The following is an 18,080-nucleotide window of genomic DNA, read 5'->3' as shown; positions in this document are numbered from 1 at the left end:
TTTTTTTTTTTTTTTTTTTTTTTTTTTTTTTTTTTTTTTTTTTTTTTTTTTTTTTTTTTTTTTTTTTTTTCCCTTTTTTCTTTTTTGTCTTGTATTTATTTTCCATCAAATTTTATACAATTTTACTCTAAGAAGTTGACAGAGAATGTGCGTATGTGAGAGGCACATTCGAAACAATGATAGGGAGGAGACAGTGGGGGCGGTGGTGGGCTCCAGCAGCCATACTGTGGCTGAAATGGTTCCATGGCGAAGAAAGGACTGAGAATCCATTCTGGCGTCTTTCCTATTTCCTTCCTTAGCTACCTCACGGTGTGGGTTGCAAACTTTTGCGTTTCTTTCTCTCACCCCTTCTAATTCTCTGTTGAGCTTTTCTTTATCCCTATGCTCTGTCCTCCCGGCCCCTCTCCTCATCTATTGATTTTGTTTCATCTTACCTCATTCACTTAATGTCTAATGTTTAATCATGTTTTCATTCAATGCTGAACATGCTTTTATAACTCATTGCACTGCGTATGTGGGGTTGGTGCAATTCTTTTCGGGTATCTTCATCATGACTTTTGGTGGCCAAAATTGACGTGATCATCTATGTATCTAGGGTAGATAGCACTTCCTCTTACTCAAAGCTAGAGTATATATGGCAGCAATATAAATTAGATTGAAAGGTATCTCTCATCAGCTGATCATATGGATGCGATCTCTCCATTCCAGACTAGTAATCAGCGCATCAATAGGTTATAGACCCAGAAGCAAATGGCCCCTTACTAAAATATATATAGATAAGACAAAACCTACAAGATCCACATACGAGCCTATACATAGTCAACTTTCACAGCCTCTAGTTCAAAGAGGCTACATCGAAACGAATTTGCTCTGTCAGCTGGTCGATAGACATGATCTGACATTATTTTTTGTCTGGCAGCCAGCAAGACAGCCTTCGATAGGTAAGTTCTGATGCTACTTTGGGTTCTCTACAATCTTGCCATGTCAAAGGCAAAAAGTCTCTATGCTCTGAGCATTGTTACTGGAAGAGATCAGACTTGGAATTGTAGGTAGTATTGGTACGTTTGTGTATACTGTCAGCTATACCATTTTACTTTAAGCGATACGATAATGCTGGGGACTCAGTCTGACTCCTTGAGAGAAGCAGTCTTTTACCATCCTTCTTGAAGTACCAAGTGTATTTCGTTCGTGATATAGTGCTATTGCTACCTGTTGGGATTGCTAGTTGGGGGAGAGTACATTGATAATAATCATCGGAACGGGGTGCGGGGATTTTCATTCTACCCGCAGCCTTGAAAGGAGTTGTGTAGTATACCAGGTATTGGGGCGGTACTCTATAACTCTTTGAAGATGTTTTGACATTCGATGTGTCAATATAACTAAGTACATGGGTATAACGCAACAGGCTAGGCAGTTGAAAGAAATTCAGCAACAAACAAAGAAACAAAGGAGATATAATACAGAATTTTCCCACCACCCACCCTAAGAGCAGTATATGAGTTGGCTCTCTCAACTGAGGTAGTAACAGAGAGAACAGGCAGAGAAAAAGAAAAAAGATAAGAGATAAGTACAAAAGTCCCCACCACCCACCCTGAAAGAGCCAATATAGGGCTCTCTCAACCGAGGTAGTAATAAAGAGAGAAAATAAAAGAAAGAAACGAAGATATGATATGGAAGTTTCCCACCGCCCACCCTGGGAGAGACAGTATATGGCTCACCCAACTGCAGTAGTGACAGAAAGAAGAAGCGAGGAAAAGATAAATAAAGGGAAAAGAGTTGAAGCCGCAGAGGCATAGAAAGAGAGAGTAGCTCCGTTGAAAGGAAATGAGGAAAGAGAGAGGTACAGCAGGAAAGGCAGTAGAGCGGGGAGAAGTTGGGCGGAAAGGATTTAGTAATCCACGTAATCAACGTCTCTCAACCTGCCAGCCCATCTGATTTCTTTCAAAGTCTTTTCAAGTCTTATAACTTCTCTCCTCACTTCTACCCAGCCAGTCTGGCGAGGGAATATCCAGTCCGCACGTTCAATCATCTCTATATCAACTAGTTGATTGAGACGATTCATTAGCGTCTTGCATGTCTCGTAGTTTGAGACATAGACAGCTTCCAGCTGGAGAATGATGTTGTGTCGGTGTTCGGAAGTTGGGCTCGTGGAGGCAGTAAAGATAATCTCTGCATCGGTGAGAAGAATCTCATGATCCCAAATGAGATAGCTGATATAGGTGTCAAGATGACGCAAGAGGGAGGTATAGATTGGAAGAGTGTTGACTTTGTGGTTCTGGGTGTAGGTCGATAGAGTCTTGAGGGCAGAAGCAAGAAGTGGAAGAAGAGTAGAGCTCTCGGATGTGCTGGTAGTTCTGGTAACGGAGAGTGTATGGAGGAGGGTATTGAGGGCTGGATCTTGTTCTTCGATCTGAAGTTGAGAAGTAGACTCCGTGATTTGAATGATAGATAACTCTTCATTGTCATCCTCTTCAGTGTTGGCGAAAAGTCGTTCTAGGGCTGATGATATATTGTGCTGGGCTCTGGTTTTGCCCTTATCTTTGCCCTTGCGGGGGTGGATTATGCGATCCAAGGACTTGAAGGAGTGGCGGAAACTGTTGTATGAAAGGGTAGGAGACATCTTGCAGATTTTCAAGATGGATAATGATGTTTGGTTGAGTAGGTGTGGATGAAGAGTAGAATTTCCTGTACGAAGGAGCTCTCTAGGGAATTCAGCGTCTGAGGTGTTTCAGGCGGAAACTTAGTAGCGTTGTATGATTTCCCGTGGAGTATCCGATGATATGGTGGTTGTGTAGTTGTAGTATGAAGTAATAAACTTGCTAGTATAGTATATAGGTCGAAGTGTTCAGATGATGAATATCGAACAGAATGTTGAAACTTGTAGAAGGTATACTCGGCAACCAGAACAATAGCAACTGAGAGATGATATAGTTCTTCAACTCACAGATAATTCCTTCTATCCACGGATCATTATGATTCACAGGCTTAATATAGACTTTGACGACATACTGACTCGTCAACTAATTTGGCCGCTTCGGTTCCTGCCAGAGACTATAAGCGTAGTGATATCGTCACCGGCAGCCATAGGAGTCTATCGGTTGAATATACCACATGGAAGAATAGCAACAGTGGCTGTACAAAGCCGGAATATTTCTCCGGAGCTCGCTCACTTCGTATTTATGTTCCTTGAAGCTACCAGAATAAATATTGCATCTTTTTCAGTGTTTTTCTATGGAAGGGGCTGCGTCAGGGCATTGACAGGTCATGGCCATTAGGACATTCCAGTCTGGCCCCTGTTGTGCCTTATTCTGTGCATGTGCCAACGTCCGCGGCGCAGCAAGCATCATGCATGGTTTTGTAGTTGGATAATGCCGTAGTTTATTGCCACCTTGTTTCATAATTATTCGGTTGAAGACGCAGGGAAAGCATACTCCAAGAACATAGTACACTCTTCCGCAATCCCAGCGCATGTATATGTGAACCTGGCAGAAGTACAGTCTTGAAGACCCGGACAAACATTAAACTTGAGGCGCACGACGAACGCGTTCTCGATAGCTCACATTATCATGCTCTAGAGACATGGTTCTCCTCAACCACGAGCTTTCAGATCCTTGTAAAAACCCATATGCTCAGCCAGACTGGGCCATCGTAATGGAAGCCGCGTCTTCGTGCGAATATCGAAGACCGAGATGTTGCATGGACACAGCTCTGCGCAGTCCTTCATTTGTAGGTTGACTGAATATTTCCAAGTAGATTTTTCCTCCGTGGCAGCAAGTCAAAATTATTTTTGCGTCTTATCAATTCCATCTCAGTGAGGCTGCTGATAACGAAGTTTGCCCAACTATTTTTAAGTATGGCGTGTCAGTTCACAGGTCGATATTATGTCATGACGCGAGAAGAACTTCCACGGAAGGCTCAGCTGAGATTGCCGTGCGACGAGATATATAAAATATGGAACTGTTCTTGCCAGAGGGAAACATGTTCGGGGCTACTGTTGGCGGGCGTGAGCGAAGACTTCATAGCACAAACAGGTCTTGCCTGGCGCATGACATTAAGAGAATACGTATTTTGGACGTCCGCCATAAACGTTCGCTATCATTCTACTCTGCAATGATCTTCTGGAAACAAGGATCCATTTATCGTCAGTGTCAGTGCTTTCTTTCTTTGCGTGCAACTGGAAGATACAATCACCCAAGCTTATTGCGCTGCAACGCACGCGCAGTGACAACAGCCCGGGTCTGATTTCAGGCTTTTGTTGTTCAGTCTTGTACCATCTCTGACGGCATGCCAGATGATTCACCATTGTAGTCCAGATTGAGTTGAGATGTATCGTCCCGAGTGGATGAGGATCACGAGAATTCAGCAGCCCACGCCCGCATTTTAAGGCCGGAGGTGCTTGGAAAGGAACTGAGGAAGTCCCCTGCTCAAGCCCTGAAGTTAAGGTACGCCTGGAGAATCTTTAGGCACACCCTTGATAATCTCAGGGACCTTTCATACCACTATGGGTGCATAGCTTGCTCCTGGAAACCACTTCGTCAGACGGGAAATATGATTTTGCTAAGGTGGCATCAAACAAGGCATATGCGACGTTTGGATGCCGCGTAATTTGGGCAGGTTGGATGCGAACTTGCTTCTTACATTTAAGTACAATATTATGGTTATCCCACCCTTCTACAATGACGTGATATGTTTTGAATGAGTACATCGATATAATATGATAACAGGATGGTATATATCATCCACGTTGTTTGTTGGGTTGTGAGGGTATTATGTACCTGGTCGTGAATTAGGTATATAGAAAAATGCTTGTCTGATTCAGCTTTCTTCATCAGTATCACCTAAGATGACGCATTCAATCCAATTCAATTCATATTCTTATACCTGATCGAGCCCGCTGAGTAAGATGCTAGCTATGCAGGTGCTTCACCGTTTGAAGCAAAGAATATGGCCCCGAACGCCTGAAATACCCTCAAAACTCGCAGTAAAACATGAAGCAACGCAGGCAACGGCGTAGGAAGGTCGTCGCCGCAGCTAAGCACAACTAAATATACACAAAAAGCAAGATATACAACAAATGAGTGTCGCAACTGTGGACGCATTCTGTACGTGTAAGTTCCCAGGCATTGATTAAATATATCATATAAGAGTAGGCTTGTGACTTGATGATAAGCCTTGCATAATACTCCATATTCATGTCATCGTCATTTTTACGCGTACTAAGGCTGCAGAACATGAGCCTTCAACTCAGCCCCTGTACCGTGGATCAGACATCGTGCACTAGGTAACATACTTTACATGGAGAGTGGCATGATAATGTAGCATCTGACTAGGTAAATGTGGAGGGTGACAATCGACAAAGGAATGCTTTAATCGTAAGATGGGAGTGTAACGTAAAGTCAGAAATTTTCATACTATAGAACATTCTGCTCAAGACTATGCACAGTCAATGAAGTTTCCTTATGGCTGAGAGGCCACGATGATGGACTAACAGGCTGTTTCGTGAAGCGATTGAGATGCTATGGTAATATCACACGTCACGATTTTACGGATAGTGTATCTCCCGCTTGAATTTCACTGTAGTACTGCTCATTATATGTAGCTGCCTGGAAAACACTAGTGAGTATGCGGGGGTGGGTGCGCATTGTACCATCCATCCAGTAAGCAATTCTCAAGATCATTTCTTCTTTTCTCTAATACTTCCACACAATCATTTCGAAGGGTATTCCTTCTCTGGAAACATTAAACATATTTGTTTCTCTGGCAGTGATGCATTTAGTACTATCTTATTCTTGAAAGGCGTCGCCAGTTTGTATCCATAGTCAAAAGATATCTTCATGGTGTGTACGCGGATATTCTTGGACCATTTTACTACCATCCTACGCCGCTGCATGTAACTGACCCAGGGGAGAATAAACTGGATACAGGAGTATTTTCGGCATATCGGGTCCGAATAGGCACCTTGATAGACTGGGGTTTGTAGTATGTCACACATCCGTGGAGTGGAAAATACATTCTGTATGCGTATTAGTTGCGCAGGGGAAACTTAAATCCTCTGGGACATTTCTAGAGTTTGGCCAAACCGGCTAACACAACGGAGAAACTTTGAGAACGTTACATGCTGTGCAGGCCCTAATGGGGTCGACCGTGGTTCTCTAAAGGAGATAATCAAGGTGAGCACATTGTTCTGCTGTTTATTGGTCCAATGAAGATGGCGAAAGCCTCCTCGTGGGCCCATCTCACACTCCCAACGCGTCTGTTGACAGCCTGGATACAACGATGAACTGTTCCATAATCGATCTTGATCCAACCCGTCAAGCTTCACTACATAACACTGCCTTCGAGCCAGTTGAATGGGGTTTTGCGGTTACAACTGAAGCAAGCAATACCCATAGAGAAACTAGGTAATCATGGAGAATACGCTGTCTGCACCTGCCGGTTTTCCGAGGCTGGCAGGGCTTTACCTTCACTTCACTAAAACGAACTGATACTGATTCTGTTCTTCCAGATACGCATCATTGTATCTTTTGGGCCTATTAGAGTTCTCGCTTGTCCGGTCAACAGTTTGGCACCTAACATCTAGACCAGACGGGTCGATCCTCGGCTGGTGGGAAAAAGAAAGAGACGAGAAAGGTAGCCACGACTGCGGTTTCCACCTGCGCTTTCTGTTAGTAAAATTTTGTTGAGAGAGAAACCGATTGAGGGTTTGGTTCTTCTTGAACCATTAGACATCACTCTTTCGAGAACTAGCTTCACTCTCTTTCAGACTAAGTTACATCTCTATACTTTCGTTGAAGAACCCAGTCGTAAACTATATATTCACCCTCAGCTCAGCTATTCTTTTCCGTAAACATTATCTACTCCACTTGATTATTCTGGTGTATCATCATTCGATTGTTTAGCCCTCTAAGGTATCAGAAATGGGTGACATCAAGATGAGATCCTTAGGGTTCTACTACAGAATAGCTACTAATGATTGCCTGGACAGGATTGTGACTTCATTCCTAAACCTCCACCACACAATGCAGTATCCACCTTGGCCAGAACAAGCAACCTTCAGGGTATCCTCTACCGATTCACACAACTACAGCGATGTGGTGAGGACCATCCGACTACCCTTTTCTCTATCTTCAATTCCCGAATTTAACAGAGGATCTCAAGGGCAATGCGTCTCAGGCGGTGTCCGCCCATAGAGTGGAGCATATTTTGACTAGCAGGAAGATGGCAATTCCTAGGCTAGCAGAAGGCTTGGAAACATTCTCAACCCCTGGTAGGTTTCATCGTCGCCACGTGAGCCGGGCATGCGAATCCTGCAGACAGAGAAAGACAAAGTGCACAGGGGATAAGTCCGGTTGTCGCAACTGCCGTGAGGCTGGCATCATCTGCTGCTACACAGATGGTAAAAGGGAGAAATCCAAGAGGTGTGTTTTCATCTGACTAGCTAGATCCTCAACTGATTTTAGAGGCATTGGTACACCAAGGCAATTGGCTAGTCTGGAGGCCAAAATACGGACTTACGAAGACGCTTTGAAGAACCTGAGCAACAGATTTGGGCTTACGAATGAGCAGCTGATGAACCTGGCATTGACAGTGGTATGGACACAGACTCCTCGCATCTCTTTAGCCTTAGCCATATCTCTTGTTCCGATCGAGCTCGCTATTTCCACTTCGCTCTGTCTACTCCAAGATCTTTTACTGACTAGAAGTAGGAGGAGTCCCCCAGTCCTGCCTTGTCCCCTGATGGGCAAACACCCTTCCTCGGAAATCAAAGACCTCTTTCAACCTCCAACTCCCAGTTGCCACCATTCGTTGACTCCAGCCACTGCGTTGATTGTATCAGTGAAGACTTTAATAAGGACGAAGTTTCCCAGGCTACGGGCTACATTGGCCAAAGCTCCGAAATTGCATGGATCCATTCGTTAGGACGAGATGTCAACGATGGAACTGGATATGGGACTCCCAAAGAATCTATATCACTGCAAAACTCTGATGGTAGTCTTATATCCGCTTCGAATTACCATGTTGATGATCAAGAGCTGCCAAGTATCGAGCGACAAGAGCCTTATGCACTGCCGTCAAAGGATATAGCTTCAAAGCTCTATAACTGCTATCTGGACCGGGTGCATCCTTCTTTTCCAATCATTGGGACCACACCATTCGGAGCACAGTTCCGTGCATTCTTCAACAATGCCAATTTACGCCCAGGAAACAAGTGGCTCGCAGTCTTGAACGTAGTCTTTGCAATCGCTGCTAGGTATGCTTATATCTCTGAAGCAGAATGGCAATTGAACAAGAATAATCACTGGCTGTATTTCTCAAGAGCAACAGTCTTGAGTATGGATAATGGAAGTTTTCACCATCCTGACCTACAGCAGTTACAGGTGGAAGGGCTAACAGCTTTGTACATGCTTTCTTTGGGGCATATCAACCGGTACGTACGTCTATGTCCGTATATACAAGTCACCCATGTATGTCAGTGCTTACAAATGATTCAAGTGCTTGGAGAATTTGTGGAGGTGCTGTTCGTGGAGCCCTTGGTCTTGGTTTGCATCTGCGCAACATGAGCAAGTCGGCTTCGGATACTTCCAGGGAGATCCGATATCGCGTATGGTGGTCCCTTTACATGCTTGATCACCGACTTAGCATGGTCACAGGACGGCCGTCTTTCATAGATGATACTATATATACAATACCCCTGCCTGTTCCAGTTGACGAAGAGGATTTCGAAAGGGATGAAGTGATAAACTGTCTCCGTCTGTCACACGGGACTGAAGGCAACGGTTTAACTTTTGATCTGAAGGCCAAACACTCGATAGCTACCCCAAAGGCTACAGGCGCAACTGCCAGTCCTCCTTGTGGATCATTGCACTTCCTCCATGTCATTCTGCTCACGCTGATATCAAAGAAAATGACGACCAAGCTCTACAGTCCCGGAGCAGCGCGCACATCTTGGATAGGGATAGAGTTTGCCATACAAGGTCTCACCTCTGACATCGAATCTTGGCTTTTGAGTCTTCCTAAAGATTATGATTTTACATCGACACAGTCCTCACAGATCACACATTCGATATCTACCCACCGGATGAGCCTGGCATTTTTATTCTATAGCACCAAAATTGGCATAACACGGCCATGCCTTCGCCGCTATCCTGCGGAGCAGGAAGGCAAGGTTTCAGACCTGAAAATGCAGGATTTCTGTCACAGAACAGCAGCTGAGTGCGTGGAATCGGCTTGCCATATGCTGAGGCTATTTCCCGAAGGACTAGATGCTGCTGCACTGTACAGAATGTCACCGTGGTGGTGTATACTGCATTTCCTTGTTCAAGCAACCACAGTCCTTTTGATAGAGCTGTCTTTGGGTGTTTGTCACGTTCCAGAGAAAGCTTCGATGGTTTCCAAGGCGACTGAAAGAGCCCTTCAATGGCTTGCTATACTAGCAAAGACCAACGCAGCCTCAGAGAAAGCTCGCTTACTATGCCAATGCCTACTACGCCGTATCGAACAATATGCAGGAGTGAATCTACCTATTCACCCTATCCCAAGTGATGTCGGCATTTCTGTTCCGCCTGGACCTAGACCAACCGGACTTTCGTCTACTCCAGACTCACGCCCCAGTGAATTTGGAAGCGGTCCTTCACCATTTTCAGGTTCTTCAAATACTCTGGAAGCCCATGTAAAGTGCCAACCTCCTCCAGAAAGTCCTGGTCTTATGCAAACGGACAAGGATACCAATACTCAGGATACTTACGATGAAGGCCTTCCTTATGATCCAAGCACAGGGCAGATTATAGGGTCTTTCTTCCCACCTAATTTAAGTCTCGGCTTGGAAATAAGTGATTATTTTTTGGAGGAAGTGTGACACTTGCCTACACCTCGTGATCAGGAATGTAATCAAAGGGCTGCCCTCTATCAGGCCTCCCAGACGGTCTCCTAGTCTTGCTGTGATAGTTTGAGCATCGCGGTCCTGTCCCTATATAAAGCCGTGATGGGCACCCAGATTGCAATGAATGTCTCTCTTCATGGTGTTGACAGAAGTGTACTATTATAAGAATTGAAGACTTTGACTTAGTTCCACCACCCTCAAATTAAATTGATTCTGAATGCTTCGGTCTACCGAGTCCTCTAATTTCCACCAAAGGCTTTCTCATTCAACCAGCCGTCATAACTGCCAAACTGATCCAGCTTATACCTCCCCGCGTTAAGATGGAATAGAGGATACCCCTTGATAAACTCGTTGACTGCCTTTAGCAGTCTCGGATTGCCCTCACATGCAGCACGCAGTCTCCGGATACTACCCAAGCACTGATCCACTCTCTCCTGGAAAACCTCATACTCAGAAATCCCCCTGCAAACAGAAGTCTGCCTGATCCACGTCCCGGGTTCATTTCCCAAAACAGACTCCTTATAAAAAGACAACACATCATTCAACTGCTCAATAATCCCCGCTATATCAGGGATCAACGTAAAATAATCCCCCAACTTCCAGTCACTCTCGGGGAAGTAGAAAAACGCATAAGCTTCTCCAATACCACTTTTTTGTCGCAAGAAGTCCGGAAACAACTTGGTAGAAGGAGATACCATGAAATCACCCGTCCGCTCTGCCTCCACGATATTGATGCTCACAAAGTCCATGGTTGACTTGAAGATCATGTCGCCAGCATACCATTCATAGTGACTAACTATATCGTGAAGGATGTTGTATAGTCCCTTGATGTATTGCAGATTGGTACTGGATTTGCCAAGAAAGACGGAGCGGTAGGGTTTAAGCTGCTCGCGGAATTCGGGATCTGCGCATTGGTCGTCGATCGAGAAAACGTATGCTGTTAGGACTCCTATGGAGACCTGTAGATCTCGGGGAAGGCTGGGGTAGAAGCATCGTGTTAGGACTTCTCCTGTGTCGACGAAGTGGGGAATGGTGTCTTCTGGGAGGCCGGAGGCGGCCGCGAATTTGTTGAAGACTTCGTTTTTAAAGGCTTCGTCGGGCGCGAAGGGTGGGAGGTTGGGACAGAATTCCTTCAAGAAGGGTGTGATGATTCTAAAGGAATTCTTCTGGTGATACTGGGGGTTGGGCTTTTGTCATTTTTGCGATGCGGTGCTGATGATTATGGGGTTGTGGGAGGTACTGATAAGTTGTGGGAAACTACATATAGTGGATGTTCTGCCCTTCCTAAATCGGTACTATTGGGTTCTTGCAAGGAGGATTTCGTTGCGTCATGAGGTTGTCATATCGGGTTGATCGCGCATTCTGTGAGACAATAATGGTGTTCGATGAAACTTCAATATTGCCATGTCCTTTGATGCAACTGGCATTGGAGTGAACCCAGGGATATGCACGCAGCTGTGTTGCACTGACGGAGTGTGAGTAATACTGTAATAAAATGTAGACATGCAGAAAAGGGTATGCTGTGTGAGAGGATGTAGAGGAAACGATTGGGCCATTATATAGTGTTCATGCGATAGTTGTAAAATATAGTAAATGCATAACTAGCATACAGAGAACAGAAAAAGGTCAGTGAGTGTGGGGTCATGACTATCTGTAGATATGCATTCTCTCAACATGGTGATCTTTGCGGTCGATGGAGGCTCTTTTTGATGCAAGTCTCCGAGCCACAAGAATTTCCCCTGATAAAAAGTGCTTCTTATCCACAATGATTCCCACCTTGATTTATGAATATCGAGAAAAAATTATACATCAGATATTATTCTCTAAATAATGACGATTATCGTGGTTCAACCGGCATGACTGTTGAGGTCGGATTAAGCAAGGGGGGTTTGCGATTGACCTCACTGGTATACAGAGCCTTGTATGACAAAGCTGCATCCATACTATTTAAGCACTGTGATTCAATGGTCGGCATACCGCCCTGAGTATGGTAGGATCAGGGTATCTCTCGCGGTCACAGTGGTAGTTTCTGCAAGGAGTAAAGAGAGTGATGTGTTTGGTTGCACAACCTCACGGCAGTATCCTCTTCGCATTCCTAGTTCGTCCTGTTAGAAAGTTGTCATTGGTGTATTAGATATTGATAACGTCCAATGTCTTATCAAAGTGCAGTCATTCAGGCTTGAGAATATCTAGTCAAGCTCCCCTCTTTGACAGAGCGGTCAACTCCCTATCCTGCAATATTTACTCTGTCTGTCCTCTACCTAGCTCAACTTTTCACATAGCTTCTTCATGGAATCGTTAAGAGATCCTGCGCATGTTAAACTCAGAGCTAAGATGGCGGAAGACAACGTGTTAAGCATCCTTGTGGCAACAGTAATACTCCTGGTATGTTGCCCGAGGCTGTTATCTCCGTGAAGCTGCATAAGCGATCGAGAGAGCTAAGTTCGAGGGTGGCCTATAGTACTTGTCGGTGGTTACTTATAACCTATTTATTCATCCACTGAAAGACTTTCCCGGCCCGCGAACGCTAGCCGCCAGCAGAATCCCCGTAACCTACGCCTCTCTGAAGGGTAATCAAACACAGTGGCTCCACAACCTTCATCTGAGGTATGGACCAGTCGTACGCGTCGCTCCTAATGAGCTGAGCTTTATCGACGAACAAGCCTGGAAGGATATATATAGCAGTTCACCCACGGTGCCACAAAGTATGAAGAGAGGGTCTGATTTCTTCAGATATCTTGAAGATGATGACAATCGGCCCTCTATCCTAGCAGCCGATGAGACAGATCACCCAAGAATTCGGCGAGCCTACGCGCCAGCATTTTCACGGCGAGCCTTAGCCCGCCAGGAACCAATCCTAGCCAAGTATGGTGACGCTCTCGTTGAAACCCTTTCCGGCATGGAAGGGCATATCACAAATATACGCGATATGTTCCATTACACGCTTTTTGAAATTGTTGGGCATTTTCAGTACGGTGAGGAAATGGGCGTCTTGCGAACAGGAGCACGGAAATCGTGGGTACACAGCCAGCCCGCACTGATAAAAGCCTCGACTTTACTATCAGCTCTCGCTGACTTCACCTGGATCAACCTTTTGCTCCGGTGGACCATACCCTGGATGTCAAAATGGCTCCGCAAGGCATACTTCAAGCCTTCGAATGACCTCATAGACCATCGACTTCAAATCCAAAGCGACGAGCCTGACCTTATCGGTCTTACATTTCGCAACAGTCGCAGCTCAGCTTTGACTGAGAAGGACATTCGTGCCAATGCTCACATCATGATGCTTGAAGGAGCAGAAACAACCATGGGCCTCATGACATTCTTGACTGCGTGCCTCCTCCAGCACCCCGAGTGCTTTGCGCGTCTCACAGACGAGATTCGCACAGAATTCCACGATAAGAGCCAGGTCTCTCTGGAATCGGTATCGAAACTTGCTTACTTGGATGCTTGTATCAAGGAGGCTTTAAGAATGTACCCCCCAATCCCCGGGGCTATACATCGTGTTGCCCCTCCAGGTGGGGCACCCATAGCCGGTCACTGGGTCGCAGGAAACACACGAGTCTATATTCCAATTTTTGCAGCCACACATTCCCCAAACCACTTCTGGAACCCTGAAAAGTTTGTTCCTGATCGTTGGCTAGAGGGTGCAGAAGGCCCGTACCAGAAAGATAACAAAGCGGCATGCCATCCTTTTTCGACAGGACCGCGGGGTTGTATTGGCCAAGAGTGAGTTGACCTATTATCTATCATACATGAACTTTGGTTGATATGTAAATAGCATGGCATATGGCATGGCAAAGGTAGTATTCTGCAAATTCGCAACAGAGTTCAACTGCGAACTTGCATCTGATGATATCAGCCCCTGGCTCACAGGTCTTCGTTCATGGGGCACATGGGATGTGCCGCCACTCATGGTGCGGGTATCTAGAGTGGAAAAAGCCAGCATCAGAATATGATATGATGCCGTTGTAATGACGCTTATGAGAAGTGGCTAGTCATGATGACAATGATGGTATAGTGATGACAATTAGTTTCAACAATTCGATGTAACTTAGGTGTGTAGATTGGCATTCAGGAAGACGTTAAAGAGCTCCGCCTCCGCGGCCTATTTTACAGTCGGATCCAATCCGGCGGTGCACAGCCCAACTGTCAGTTGGCTATCCCTACGCTCACTGTATCCCCGGGAGAGCAGGTGCGACAAACGGACACTGTTTATCTTATTTCGGGGATTTCATTCAGACTGTCCACCGGAATGACCCAAGTTACAAAATACGTATGCCTTCGGGTTCCCTTCCCGAGATACCCTCGGGTTTTACTGAAGCGTCGGATTCTCGAAAAGTTGTGCAGTGAAGATCATCGACCCGAAAGCGGACATCTGTACATCTCTTCCCGGTTCTCCAATCTTTCACCAGAATAAGTTAGGCTTAGGTCCTCATCCTTGTCATAAATTATGGGGACACACTGTTGCAATATAACCCCAACATTCTATGTGTAAGATGGTGTTCTAGCCGTCTTGGCTCAATAGACTAAGGCTAACATTCCTTGTAAGGAATATGCTGCTTCTTACCAAACACCAGTAGTCAATCTTCCGTAAGTCTCCGAAGTCTTAAAGAAAGCTCCAGGACCAAATCGGTTACCGATGTATATCGGGACAGTCACTGTAGCCTGGCATTCTACCATGTATGCGTCGTGACGGGAGTGTCGAACTACGTGGTTGATTTTTACAGCCAGTTTTCTGGAAGTGCCATGGGTGCTGTTGCTGCGGGAGAGGATGTTTGCTCTGCTTTCCTGCCACTTGCAGTATGAGCATGTACCGGGTGCTACGATATTAGTGGGCGTGTACGCTACTTGGTTTTTTTTTTTTTTTTTTTTTTTTTTTGGCTTCGTACTGTCGCTTATTCCTACATTGATGTTTGTCTTGAGGAAGGAGGTGCGTGCTCCGAGTGCCTTTATGAATGAGATGGCGAATGATGCAAGGATGCGGTCGGAAATGGTTGAGGTAGCCATAGCGGAGAACACAGGATAATGATTGATGCAACAGTGACTAGGGTAAATGAATTTGCTTCAGTGAAGCTCGTTCTGGGTGGCGAACCACGAGTGTAGCAGACAAGTAGGAGTAGTTCGAAAAATATATAAAATTTGATCGAATTGAATTGAGATTGAACTACACTAGCTAGCACTAGCGTCATACCAGAAGACTACAAGAATAGAACCTATACTGGGACAAGTCTAGGAATGCCAATTTACTTGACATAATCATAATGGTGCCACAGCTGAACACGAGTGAAGCCACAGAGAGACACCTGTACGGAGTACAAGATTTGATATCTCTCCCGGCGATTGATCTTGCACGGAAGGCGCCCCACCAGACCACAAGACGGCATGAGATAGTAGTCCACCCACCCGCTAAGCGAACAGGCAAAAAAAGAAAAGATAAAAAAGAAATGACCTACGCAGGATTCGAACCTGCAATCTCTTGATCCGTAGTCAAGCGCCTTACCATTGGGCCAGCAGGCCAATTGATATGTCTTTGAAAATAACTAGCCTACATAAATGGAAATTGAAATTAGATTCCTAACAAAGTCAATTCCCACCCCAACGCCATCCATCCATCCATTCTAACCAAGACGACAATGAAGCAGATGTACAAGAGACCAACCATGCTACTACTAGTAGTAACTCACCGCCGGCCACCCATTCATCCGACTATACGCATCCAACGGCGTAGTCCCATTCAACTGGTCATAAAACACCCTTTCCCCACATACTTCCTCCTCCTCTTCCCCATTAGTGCTACTAGTACCAGCAGTACGAGTGACATCCTCCGCACACCTTCCCTGCAACAGCGCGGCAACATTATCCCCCGCCTCACGTCCCTCATACCACGCCCCATGCAAAAACCCGAAATAGGGGGCACTAGTCGCCTCCCCTGCGAACCAGAGTCTTTCCGTATTCGCCCGCAGATTCTGATGCATCTCTAGGGTGGTTCCCGCCGGCCAGTTGGAGTAGCTGCCGTAGACCCAGGGTTCGTTCGTCCAGCGGGGGTAAGTAAACGCCGTAGGCTCGGGTATGTCCTTGTCGGGAAACATCTCTCTCAGGACATCAAGGATTTGGTCTTTGGTTTGGGTCAGGGATTGGCGTTCGACGCGGTAGGCTTGTTCGTCGACGACAGTGGCGAAGAGGATGTTTGAGTCGGGGAGGAAGTTCTCTGTCGAGAGGGATTGAAAGACGGGATAGTAGCCTCTTGTTGTTGGGGAGGCGTAGAGGAAGAATTGTGTGTCTGTGGGCCAGAAGGTCTCCGGGAACTGCATGAATATCTTGGTGTAGGTACCCATGTTGAATTTCTCGATGGCGGTTTGTTTCCAGGACGGCAGGGGTGGGTCGAAGGTCACGGCTTTGTTCTGGAGGACGCCCAGGGAGAAGGTGCAGATTGCGTAGGCGGCTCGGATGCAGGTGTTGCTGTTTTTGTTGTCCTTGGTGTGAATTGTTACGCCCCTTGGGGAGTATTCGATGCGGGTAACGCGGGTGTTGAGACGTAGGCGGCTATCGGAGGGGTTGGCTAGGAAGGTGAGCGCTTCGTTTTCGATGATGGTGCTGTATCCGCGCGAATCGAGGACGAGGTGGTTGGCTTTGCCGAATTGGTTGAAGGTTAGGTTTTCGCCGGCGATACCGAAGACCAGCGAGCTGGTTTCGGGCGTGTGTGCGTCTTCCCAGTCTAATTGAGGGGATATGCGTTAGTCCCGTGTGGGAGATGGGATAGGGTTGGTGTTATCCCGATGGGTGTAAAAAGGGTTGGGTGTTCCCCCTCTTAACGGTAATTGTTCATACCCCAGCTCCACCATTCCACGGCTTGTGCGGCCATGTCATTCTTGCGTGGTCTCCAGCCAGCGAGGGCGAGCCCAGTGCGTGCGGTTTGGTCTTGCAGGTTCTGCGTCAGGATGCGGCCGGCATTGCGGGCAGCAATGTGGTAGGCCTGGGCGTAATCGTCAAGTAAATAGCGGTAGTCAGTGTAGCCGGTCTCGTTGTATGTTCGGATGGAGCTGTAGTTGGAGTAAGTGTTTTTCAGATGGTACTTTTTGGCTAGTGCCCAGACTGGATTCTCGATGGCTTCAGAGCCGAGTCCTTGGAGCTGTTTTAATGGTGAGGCGGATGTTGATTTGACAGGGTGTAGGTTGTCATACCCAGTTGGCTCCTAGCTCAATCACATATGGTTTGCCCTGCTTATCCTTCCCGAAGTCGGTATGCCAGACACGACCACCTAAGGTATGGCGATATTCGAGGATAATGAAGTCGTCGATTGATGCGTTGGATAAGGCTTGCTAGTGGTCTTGGTGAGCATTGCCGGTCGGGGTTTAGGGTAGGGGGCCTGAGGGTCACCTACTGCAGCGGCAATGCCGGCCATCCCTCCACCCCTGTTAACGTTAGACGCTAAGCTCCAGCGCGATATTAAATCTTAGTGGGGAGCTCCTACAAGATGGCCACCGTTGTTTCGGTGCACTTGTCATCGCTAAGCGGTGCCTGTGCAACATAAGCGGAGCAGGAGAACAGAAAGGTCGTCGCTAGGAAGGCGTATAAAGAAACGGTGATGGGAATCGTATGCATGGCAGGTGAGTGACGTCTACGAAGAGCGGAAGTGGATGGCAATAGTAGTATGGTATATATTCACTCAGTTCTGCATTAGACTGATTTGCTTGCTATGCACTGGTAGTAGTAAGTAGATTGGCCGTGGTGAGAACGGCAACTGCTACACCAGAGAGGATAAGGGGGAGGTCAAATCAAGCCTGTCAGGACCTGGCATGGTGGGCTGGTCAGCCGGACAAGGGCCAGCTCAAATAGTTAATCAGGCGTGAACCCAAAGGGGGAGAGGAAGCAAAAGCAAAAGCATCAAATCAATAGTGTGTCTGCACGGAAGGGCAAGGATGATCGGTGAAGGGCTGGTGGGAGCGCCTTGTGATCGGGACAGGCATCTTGGCGGGCAGCCAAGGCAAGAGGGCGTACCACGTGAGACATTCCTCGACAAGCTTCTGGAAGGCGATTCATTCATCGATCATCAAGGGATGAAAGCCGCGCAGCAGAATAAGCCGGTGGTTTTGCACCAGACAGGAATGTCCAGGCGGGTGAGGCGGTCCTCCCTCCTGATTGGCTAGTAACGCCTGATAAGGCAGCGATAAGGAGATAAGGCATCCCCACCTCGAAA

General features: G+C 46.5%; 5 protein-coding genes and 1 non-coding gene across 6 annotated transcripts; 2 read left to right on the top strand and 4 right to left on the bottom strand.

Moving 5' to 3' along the window:
- Positions 1-1,888: 1,888 nt before the first annotated feature.
- On the bottom strand, positions 1,889-2,620 carry BO85DRAFT_385651 (uncharacterized protein; the record flags this gene model as incomplete). The annotated part of the gene is made up of 1 exon (XM_025656607.1): positions 1,889-2,620. One exon carries the CDS (start codon positions 2,618-2,620, stop codon positions 1,889-1,891), a length of 732 nt encoding a protein of 243 aa, XP_025509654.1.
- Positions 2,621-7,019: 4,399 nt separating this feature from the next.
- On the top strand, positions 7,020-9,856 carry BO85DRAFT_509942 (fungal specific transcription factor domain-containing protein; the record flags this gene model as incomplete). The annotated part of the gene is made up of 7 exons (XM_025664515.1): positions 7,020-7,094; positions 7,159-7,267; positions 7,337-7,396; positions 7,463-7,590; positions 7,707-8,251; positions 8,318-8,428; positions 8,494-9,856. 7 exons carry the CDS (start codon positions 7,020-7,022, stop codon positions 9,854-9,856), a joined length of 2,391 nt encoding a protein of 796 aa, XP_025509653.1.
- A 263-nt stretch (positions 9,857-10,119) lies between these two features.
- Positions 10,120-11,385, bottom strand: BO85DRAFT_509937 (terpenoid synthase; the record flags this gene model as incomplete). Its single annotated transcript, XM_025664514.1, has 2 exons — positions 10,120-11,032; positions 11,351-11,385. The coding sequence occupies 2 exons, from the start codon at positions 11,383-11,385 to the stop codon at positions 10,120-10,122; spliced, it is 948 nt and encodes a 315-aa protein (XP_025509652.1).
- An 829-nt stretch (positions 11,386-12,214) lies between these two features.
- Positions 12,215-13,859, top strand: BO85DRAFT_409426 (cytochrome P450; the record flags this gene model as incomplete). The annotated part of the gene is made up of 3 exons (XM_025657433.1): positions 12,215-12,265; positions 12,342-13,609; positions 13,662-13,859. The coding sequence occupies 3 exons, from the start codon at positions 12,215-12,217 to the stop codon at positions 13,837-13,839; spliced, it is 1,497 nt and encodes a 498-aa protein (XP_025509651.1). The 3' UTR covers positions 13,840-13,859.
- A 1,469-nt stretch (positions 13,860-15,328) lies between these two features.
- BO85DRAFT_t287 lies at positions 15,329-15,400 on the bottom strand. Its single transcript has one exon. It is a non-coding gene; the product is annotated as a tRNA-Arg (tRNA).
- Positions 15,401-15,552: 152 nt separating this feature from the next.
- Positions 15,553-17,761, bottom strand: BO85DRAFT_473224 (putative flavin containing polyamine oxidase; the record flags this gene model as incomplete). Its single annotated transcript, XM_025662609.1, has 5 exons — positions 17,355-17,761; positions 17,265-17,295; positions 17,065-17,202; positions 16,712-17,012; positions 15,553-16,598 (listed from the first exon to the last, which is right to left on the bottom strand). Exons 1-5 carry the CDS (start codon positions 17,483-17,485, stop codon positions 15,553-15,555), a joined length of 1,647 nt encoding a protein of 548 aa, XP_025509650.1. The 5' UTR covers positions 17,486-17,761.
- Between the last annotated feature and the right edge of the window lie 319 nt (positions 17,762-18,080).

The sequence above is a fragment of the Aspergillus piperis genome, assembly GCF_003184755.1.
Source record: "Aspergillus piperis CBS 112811 unplaced genomic scaffold BO85scaffold_42, whole genome shotgun sequence".
Taxonomy (NCBI): Eukaryota; Fungi; Ascomycota; class Eurotiomycetes; order Eurotiales; family Aspergillaceae; genus Aspergillus; species Aspergillus piperis.
The sequence above is the reverse complement of the archived record's forward strand: the minus strand, read 5'-3'. Positions and strand labels throughout refer to the sequence as shown.